General features: G+C 42.3%; 1 protein-coding gene across 1 annotated transcript in view; it reads right to left on the reverse strand.

The window, feature by feature from the left end:
- Nucleotides 1–354: 354 nt before the first annotated feature.
- The window catches only part of mllt10 (MLLT10 histone lysine methyltransferase DOT1L cofactor), a 39508-nt gene continuing 29902 nt past the window's right edge, over nucleotides 355–9960 (reverse strand). The window contains exons 13-21 of the mRNA XM_020609627.1: nucleotides 8680–8797; nucleotides 5161–5239; nucleotides 3860–4041; nucleotides 2603–2752; nucleotides 2021–2076; nucleotides 1500–1795; nucleotides 1166–1189; nucleotides 854–928; nucleotides 355–715 (exon numbers count right to left, since the gene is read on the reverse strand). Of these exons, the coding sequence (XP_020465283.1) occupies nucleotides 355–715; nucleotides 854–928; nucleotides 1166–1189; nucleotides 1500–1795; nucleotides 2021–2076; nucleotides 2603–2752; nucleotides 3860–4041; nucleotides 5161–5239; nucleotides 8680–8797 (1341 nt within the window). The remainder of the gene's footprint in view (nucleotides 716–853; nucleotides 929–1165; nucleotides 1190–1499; nucleotides 1796–2020; nucleotides 2077–2602; nucleotides 2753–3859; nucleotides 4042–5160; nucleotides 5240–8679; nucleotides 8798–9960) is intronic.

Here is a 9960-nt window from a genome sequence, read left to right on the forward strand (position 1 = left end):
TGACAATGACAAAATAAGAACCTGAAGCAGCACTAAAGGTAAAATAAAAGAAATCTAAAACTGGATGGGAAAAAAATGGTACAAAGTACAAAAGTGAAACCCCAAAATTTTGCAAAAATAAACTTAACTGGATCAACTAGTGACCTAGTTACTGCAAAAGGAAAAAGGTTGGTTTTGTCTTCTACTGTCACTCCACAGCGTGCTAATGTATTAGCACAGTAAAAGTAACAAGTGACAAAGTGTTTGTGCTGCCAGTGTTCTCATGGCTGAACAACAAAGTTGACCAACAGGTCAGTCTCCCGAAAACTCTGCATATTCATTTTATAACCACCAAAAACAAAGGAGCAACTGCCATCATGTCTTCTCCTGCCCTCCGACACCCATGGCCTTCTCAGCTATCCGCTGCTTCTGTGTCCCCGAGGTGTGTGCATCAGTGTGTGCGTGCTGCAGTGCCAGGAAGGGGTTGGCGGTGATGGCGCCTTGGCCCTGGCTCTGGGCGGCAGGTAGCAGGTTGCTGATGGACAGCTGAGTGGAAGACAGTGGCATGGTGGTAATCTGGGCAGAGGAGGAGAGGGACTGCTGGAGGTCCTGCTGCTGCTGCATCAGTTGGTACAGCAACACCTGCTGCTGCTCCTGGTGGTGGCGGCGAGGGTGGGGGCAGGGGAGAGCAAACAAGGACAAAGAGGGGAAAGGTGAGGGAAAAGAAGTGCCACAACTGAAGTTCAATGTGTGCGCATGTGTGTTTAACTGTGTGTGATAGTGGACGAAGGCAGTGAGTTGTGTGTGTGTGTGTGTGTGTGTGTGTGTGTGTGTGTGTGTGTGTGTCACCTCTGTGTGGGGGGTGGGGGGTGAGGCCAGCAGCTGCTGGAGCTGCTGCTGCTGCAGGAGGAGTTTGTGCTGCTCAGACAGCAGGCCGAGCCGTGCAGCGCTGGCAAAACAAAACACAGTAAACACAGTAAACACACTATCAGACGTTAACTTTAGACATTTTATACACTCATCTCCAAACTCAGGCTGATGAGAAGCTGCTGAATGCAGCAAATCTGTACAATTTCATGTTTTGAAAAGCAAGAACAACAACATTTTTCCACAATCTCTCTTGACAGACATAAAGAAGAAAACAGAGCTACAACGAGTGGGGAAGCTGCACCACCTTCTGTCTCACCTGTTCTTATTGGCTGCTGTGCTGCTAGAATCCAACACGCAAGCAAAGAAAAGACAAAGCAGAGGACTCAGTAAAGTTCAGTGGGACTGACAACAAAAACAGTTTAAGGCCACTGCAACATCTTTGTGCTACACACACAGATTGGTGAGCATGAGTGATACAGCGCTGCTTACAATAATTCTGCTGTTGGCCATGAAACAATATACTGCCTTATTAAATATGACTGTGTACTAGCTACTCCCACTCAGACTTGTGCTGTGTGGTTGAGCTTAAGATTTTCTGATCTGACCAGGACAGGAAAGAGACAAAATGGTAGAAGTGGCATCTGATGTACCTGTTATTGACAGGCAATGGGACGCTTGTAGCTGCTCCGGTAGTGTTGGTGTGTGGGCTGCTAGTTCCTGCTGGTGTCTGGATCACCCCATTCAGTGCCCCAACAATTCCACCCATGCCCAGTGTGCTCCCTGCACCGAGCGCACCCATCAGCCCCGTCACCCCACCCAGCCCTGCCTGGGTCGTCCCCATGGTGGTGACTCCATTGAGCTGCGGCGGGCTCTGGGAGACAGAGGGAGGGGTGGAGAGGGAAGAGGTAGAGCCACTACTGCTGTGGCCACCGCATGATGTGCTGTCCTGAGAGAAACACAAAGAGATGAACCCCAGTAATGACGCTGATTCCATTTATGCATTTTTAACAAACTTATGATACACAAGTCAGTTTGTCACAACTGTAAACTGACTAGAGTTCACTGTATTCACCATCTAATGTGACACCAGCTGATGTAACTGAACTTTATGACCTGATGCTTGGCTAATACAGGGTTCAAACTAAGACTAGCACGTTGTGTTTATGTGTACCTGAGCTGCGACAGGTAAAGATGAGTCAGTGGCCCCCAGCTGGGCTCCTTTCACATCTGTAACACAAATTAATGAAGATTCAGATTTTTTTCTGTGTCAGATTATGGATGCATTAGGGCTGCGACTCATTTTCATCAGGTACTTTCTCTGAGTATTCTGGTGACTCCACAGTCAACCAATTATTGTTTAGTCTAGAAAGTTAAAACAACTGGAAAATGTCCATCTTAAGTTCTGGAAGCCTGGGGTGATGTCTTGTCTTGTAAGATATTCAATTTAAAATAAATGTGAATATCTGAGAAAGCATGAACCTGGCACTAATTGTCCCTTTTCTTGATTAAACAAATGCAGATTAATCATTTGTCAGAGTTGTTGTAGAAGTGTATCCTCTTGAATGATTAACTGTTCCAGCTCTAGTAAGTATGTATGTTTGGACACAGATGCAGGGAAGGGCCAAGTGCAACCTCACTTCAATTATGTATTTGTGCCAAATGAAAGTGTCACTACAACTGCAAACTGCCTTACCAGCCATCTTTATTCCACTATACATCTTGAGTTGTTTAGTGTGCCTGCGAGTGCACGTACCAGAGGAGGCTGTGGTGGGGGTGAAAGGCACTGACAGCTGAGCGCTGAGGAGCTGCAGTCTCTCTTTCTTCATGGTCAGAGTTTTAATCTGCTCCTCCAGTCTCCTGTTCTCCTCCTGCAGCTGGTGAAGAGACTTCAACATCCCCACCACTGAGAAGGAAATATGCATCAGAATAATGAACCTGACTGACTGATCAGCATATCTGAGAGTAGCAGCAGCTATTTCTGCTCCCTCAAAACATTTTGTAACTGTACCAACAGTCTGGAGTTAACAGAAGCGTTACAAACTTTAATTGTATTGCCTACTTTATAGATGTAAAGTGCTTTACTTTTCAGGATGCAGCAGTACTGGAGTGATCTTTTCACAAGCGACAAGAATGATGCTCTAACTTCCTAAAAGGCCACTTCTTCCTTAAGGCAAAACCATGCAACTCTGCTGAGAGTCCACACAGCTCTGTTCAAACACCCAGTGACTGATTAGGCAGATTCACTCAACAGGGAGGTCAGAGGTCAAGATCAGCTACAGAACAGTGACCCTGGCGCCTGTACAGACTCAGCACAGCACTCAAGGACAACCCAGTGAGGAGGGTATTCTGACAAGAAATAAATCTGACTTATCCACTGTATAGGACGGCCGTTCCAACACCTTGGCCTCCATCCCTTTTTCATTTTCACTCTATTGATCACTGACGGTGTCTAGATAAGCAGATAACCGACAGAGATCGACAGACAACAATATCAGATAACACAAGGAAGTAACTGAAAAGAGGAACAATGGCAACAGACTGAAGCAAAAAGCTGATGGCTCAGTTGATAGGAAAAAGAAAATGGGGCAAAACTGTAGAATTGAAAAAAATAACTGTGTGTGCATGTGTGAGGCCAGGTATGAACCTGTCTGGTGAGTTAAGTATGGAAAGATGGTACTGAATGTTATCTTTTATCAGCCACTTACTAATTTGAATTAAATCTGCACTCATTTTAGACACTGTTTTTCTTAGCTAGGTTATAGTGTAGCTGTTGGCATTCTGACACTGTAATAATTTCATATTATTTACTAAAATAGCTACAAAAGTTAATCATACAACAAAAGTTTAACCTTTTGCCCAGGACTTTTGGAAAAGCTTCTTTTGTTAAATGAAAAAGGATTTCTCAGAGCTTCAGTGGTCAAAATAGTGTTCTGAACACAAATAAACTATGAATTTAAACAAGAACCATTATTTCAAACTACACCACCGAGGCCCATGTGCGTCCTCTTACCGTCTCCATGTGCTCCCTGCTGCAGCAGGAAGCTCTGCCCTTCATTCCACTGCCTCTCCAGGAGCTGTTCTATGCTGGTGGCCACTGGGGGCAGCGTTTCCATGCCGCCCGCCCCTGCCCCTAGCAACCCCGGTAACGACCCTGAGGAGTCATAGCGGATCTGCAGGCCACCAATGGGAGAGCTGAATGAAGGGAGAGAAAGAGTGACAGAGAGCATGGATAGAAAAGGGGAGATGGAGAGGTCAATAGGGAGATTAACGACCCAACATAAACGTCAGACAAACATAGACAGTGCTGGCTATAAAACTACATCAATTTGTTGTTACAGAGGCCTCTAATGAAAAGGGGCCAGGCTTTTAGTCTGTGTGTGTGAGCGAGAGAGAAAGAGACAAAGAAAGAGGACAAGCAAGAGAGACGGAAAGAAGAAAGTTAACTGTCTTTATGCGATAAACTTTGTGTGTGTGCTGAGACAACCAGTGTGTGTATGAAAGAGGGAGGTGAGAGAGCAGCACACAGATAGAGGTGCATAATGTGAGGAAAAAGAAATGACCAGGCAAAAAGAAATGACCAGGCAAGTTTTTCCCACTTTTGAATTATAGTGTAACAGTAAATACAATATCACAGCATCATCCAAAAATGTGAGGATGAATAAAAAAAAAAAAAAACAGATTTATTGACTGAATTTATGACGTAAAAGTGTTAAAGTTAAAAAAAATTCTCAAGATAACTAAAACCACGTTAAATGTTCTACTTATTGAGAAAATCTTAAATTAACTGGCACCATATATAATTACTGCAACATTCTCTTTTAAATTAAATGTTGGCAATTCTTGCAGGAATATTTATCCTAAATGAAAAGAATAAATAATATAAGTGCAGTGTTAAAAAAAAACAAATGTCACCAACCTCATCAAGTGAAACTATCCAAACAAACATTTGTATTGTCAATACCGCCATCATGAAAGATCCGTGGAAATATTTCCAAACTGAGAAGATGCAGAAAACCACCAGACTGTCTCTCCATGTGTGATTAAACCAAGGAAAAAAGCAATCTAACTGGAGCTGAAGGATGGTTATGACCTTCAAAAACACAAGTTATCGTTGGCTGAGAGAAAGTGAGAATTGCCTGTAGGGTAAGAGCGAAAGGGAGAGTGTGCATGTGTGTGTGAGGAGTGAGAGGAAGCGAGAGGAAACGAGGGGCCAGAGGAGGGAAAAGCAGAGAGGGGGATGGGTGAAGGGAGGGCAGTGAGGAATGTAGAAAAGTGGAGGGCATATGTGTGCGCGTGTGTGTGTGTACTCACCGTGGGGTGGTCTTGGGAGAAGCTCTTATGGAGAAGCCCTGAGCACTGACGCTGCTGCTGCCGTCTCCCACCTCCTGATCTGCAGTGCACACACGCAAACACACAGAAAATCAATTGGACATCTAAGAACACATCCATGCTAAGCCGGCTGCAGTTGGAAACCCGTTGGGTGAAAATAATGTTAGCATTTTCAGGTCTTTTGTGTGTGTGTGTGTGTGTGTGTGTGTGTGTGTGTGTGTGTGTGAGAGAGAGAGAGAGGGAGAGAAGATCTCTGTTCACGCCAAACCCCTCATCACTTGAAAAAAAACATCTGCATTAGTAAAAACCTCTGTTCTGTGCCCTCCTGCTTTGTGACCATCTACACTGTATTAATACAGTCAAACTCATAATGCAGTTGTTCACTTTAGCTGAATTTAGATTTCTGCATCACTGCACGTATGGGAACGTGCGTCTGTTGTCTGGAGAAGGTTGCATAGCTGTTGTATTTATACTTGTACAGACATTAATATTCTATCTAGGGGGCCCTCACACATCAAAATACAGAAAAGAAGAAGAAGAAGAAGAAGAAGAAATGAGGAAATGGAAGACCTGGCATTATGCCATGTTATAAAGTGCTGATATTTTTCAGGGGAGAAAGTAACCACTTAGATTGAGAATAGGTGGTCAATCCAGGCAAGTAATAACAATTTTCTCTGATGTTTTCGCAGAGGCGAGTACCCGCTAGAGGACCAATAGGAGACAGCTATGTCTTGGTCACAGCAGAGTCGGATTAACCAATCGGCATGCAGGATGTGCAGCTTCGCACAACGTGTAGTTGAGATTTGGGAGGTGTGCGCATCAGACTGTTTGCAACCATCAGCAACCTACGCTTATCCATAAACCCCTTTGCTGCCTAGGGTATGTGTTGACGCCTATGTGCAGTTGTGGACAAGTCAAAACTAGCTGTTACATACCGTCACACGAGATGAGTGTGGCTTTTAAATATGATCAGCTGTGCTAAGATGTCTACCAGATTGCAAAGTTGCCTGATAAAATCAAGATAAACACAGCTTAATGCCACCTGTACTGAGTGATCAGCTATAGTGGCACTAATAAAAAATAAATAAATAAAAAGGCAAAGGGTCTTTCTAATCATAATGTCCCTGTTATGACCATGATTTTTAACTGAGAACAAGTTGTACTGTAGTATTTAAAGTAAAGAGAATATTAGTTATTATTATTATTATTTTATTCTCATACAATAAGGAACCTCAATAAAACACAAGGTTTAACTTTAGTTACACACAGCCCCAAACCAGGCTCACAATATATCACCTTACAAAAAAGCTTTGCTGTGCAAGACAAATCAAAACACACTGACTCGATGGTGACAAACTGCTGGCTGAGTGTGGAGAGGGGGTCAATGCAATGAGAAGAAAACTTGCATTTTCAAGTTTAGCCTGTGTAATGTGGATGCACTGTGATGCTTGTGCAATCTACAAAACTCCCTCTCTCTCTCTTCCTTTGTATCTCTTTCACAAATGAGCTTTCTTTCAAAGTCTGTCTCCACCTCATCCCTCTGGGCCACCGGCCAAACACTTCTTTTCATTTTCCTCAGTGAGTAATGAATCACACATGCACGCACACATGTAAACGCACACTTTTGCATTTATACTGTTGTACAAACTTCTCTCTACTTAGGAGCCAATCCCAGCAGGTCACTGCTCTAGTCCCTCGCCTTATTTTCCAAGCTCCCTTTCACTTACTACCTGTTCGTCCTGGCACTCAGGAGCAAAAAGGAACAGTTGCCAAAGTAAGGAGCCTACAGGCATGCAAACGTGCATGCACCCTGACCGCTCACGTGAGCTTTACTGGTTCACTAACAGACAACTGCAAGAAAACATCCATGTTCACTAAAGATGCACAAAGCTTATTTAATTATCAAATAGAGGTGAAATGCTTGTCTGTTCAGTGATTAGTGAATCGGCCAAAAAATTATCTGGGTATTTTAACAATTGCTTGTCATTTTTTAAGAAAAGTGTCTAACATTTCCCGATTCTAGCCCTTTCTGTCTAGAATCTACTAATTTGAATATTTTTGGGTTTGTGATTGTTGGTCAGAAAAAACTAGCTAACATTAGATCTCTATTAAATTATTTTGGCCATGTTTCAGTAATATCTGACATTTACCACACACACGCACATATATACAGTATATAAGAAAACTTCATTATACTGGACAAAAAAAAATATCAGACAATACTTTTTTTGAGAATCAGCAAATGTGGCATTTATGTTTGTTAAATGACTTAGTAATTATTCAGTCAATCATAAAAAAAAATCTGACAAACACTGATTAACATACATATTTAGTGATGTATATCTAATATTTATCAAGTCTAAAATCTAATATTTTTCTGTGAAGTGACAAGTGGGACAAATGTTACCATGGTGACAATCTGTTTCCCACCCCAGGGATGACAAAAACTTGCTTGGGTATATAAACAGAACCTGCATAGTCTATCAGTTGTGCGCACACACACCCTGTGACCTCATCATTTAGTCTGATTAAGGTCAATTCATGCTTTCCACATCCCTGCAGAGGTCTGGGTGATGTAAATTTCATCATCTGCCAAAGTCCATGTACAGCTTCTTAATATTAGTTCATGCAGTCTGTCTCACTATGGGCCTTGCTGGCTGCACATGCGCCAGGCAGGTAAACAGCACTCTTTTTGTGCACCACATGTATTTACTGTTTATTTACTTGGTCCTATTTCTAGATCAGCAGATATACACTGCTTTGCGTCTTGTTCAGCCAAACAGAACACAGGAGATCTTGCTGTCAGGATGTCACCAGCATGTATTTTAGTGTGCATGTGCACGGCATGTCCAAGTACCCATACCCCAGATTGTTCCATTAACAGATGCATGTCTGTGCGAGGGCAGGCAGAAACCATGAACAAGTCAGCTGACCTGTAGGTCAGAGCTGATTTGGCTCTGATGACTGCTGACTGGCAACAGGAACTACCTCCCTTCCTCCTCTTTACTCTCTCTTCTTTTCTGGAACTGACTACTCTGATTACTAAAGCCGCTTCTTACTCCCATCATTAGCTTTCCTGCACAGGATAGACAACAAACCACATCTGTTCTACCACAGGAGTTCCCAAAGGCTTGATCCAGGCCTTCTCTACTCCTCTTTCACACCACCACATCAACAAAATCCTCCTTTCTCGCTCAGTGGCCGTGGCTTATGGGAAAGGTGTATGCTTTGTGTGGTAACTACATGTGCGTGAGCTCGTGTACTGTATTTGCTTGTGTACATGTGACAGAAAGGTAGATGGAAGAGGAAAAGAGGGGGAGCGATTGAGGCATGTAACCGGAGCTGAGTGGGTGGAGCTTGAAAATATCACATGTTCTGACCTTTGACCTCTGTGGGACTGAGGGGGCATGCCCTATTCATTATCTCCCTCTCTTTTTCTAACACACTTAAATACTTTTGTCTCTCTCTCTCACACACACACACAAACACACATTTGCATACCTGCTGGTGAGGCCTCGGACTGAGCGATGAGTGCTGCCATGGCCGAGTTTGGGTTCAACCTGTTACCAAACATGTGGGAGGGAGCCAGGTTAAAGACGGATCCTGGCAAACCGCTCACCTAAAAACAGAGGCACAGAGAAGCATAAGACAGAATTACTTGACAGTTTTAGTTAAATGAGTTTTTGCCATTTCGGCCTCTATTGGATAGTTGATAACAGAGAGACTAAAGGGAAATGGTGTTTGTGTGTGTGTGTGTGTGTGTGTGTGTGCGCACGGTGAATTAACCGCTCAGCTATCGGGATACCCCAACAGGGAGTTTTAAATCAACATCAAGCAGGGCTCAAGTGGCAAAGTGCTTGTATAAAATATGTTTTGAAAAGCTAAAAAACACTAAACAGTATCTTTGAATTAAACAGATTTTAATCTAACATCTACATTTATTTTGTAAAACGTCCTTGTTTAGCTGTTGTAAAACCAGAATTTTCCCTTGGGGACTAATAAAGCACTTTATCAATCTATCCAATTATTATTTTAATGACAAATATTGATTATGGATTTATCTGACAATTATTTTCTTCATTTAACAATTAACTGAACTTTACACTGTTAAAAAACAAAGCAGCAGCAAATTCTCATTTGAGAGGTTAAAACCTGCAGATTTTTGATATGTTTCCTTGATAAAGGACCCAAAAGATCAACTATCAAATCTCCTGTCTATTTTTTAAATAATCCATATAATTCTTAAATGGCAGCAAAGCAATGTTATTTATATACAATACAGGTGTTTGTCTGCTGGGCATGTTACAGTTTGTATTGCACTGAGAGGTCAGACTGACAAACTGTTACAAATTCAAGGAGCTTGAGTAAGGAGCTGAGAATCGATCTAATCAATCAGGCTTGATCATTTAAATTCTCTAGTCTATATTATTGACTCTGCTTTGTCACATAGCATCTACATATGATTTCATTCCAGTTAAGCTCATTGGATGATAAAAAAAAAATCTGAATATGAATTTGACAATGCTTTATCATTATTTTATGTAAATTAAGAATGCACAGCTCATTATTCTGTTACACAATTACATACGCACGGAGCTCTGACAAAGTGTTTCTGATGCATTGAGTATAATCCAATTAAAGCATTTCACAAATAAGGGCCATGAAGCAAAGGGTGGGGTGGGCAGTAAGAAGCATAAGGGCAGAGGAAAATGGCTGACTGTCATTGTAAGTCGTTGAAGAGGAAAAGATAAAGCAGTGACCTAAACATACAACACCACAAAG

This window comes from Monopterus albus, unplaced genomic scaffold (assembly GCF_001952655.1).
Source record: "Monopterus albus unplaced genomic scaffold, M_albus_1.0 scaffold100.1, whole genome shotgun sequence".
NCBI lineage: Eukaryota > Metazoa > Chordata > Actinopteri > Synbranchiformes > Synbranchidae > Monopterus > Monopterus albus.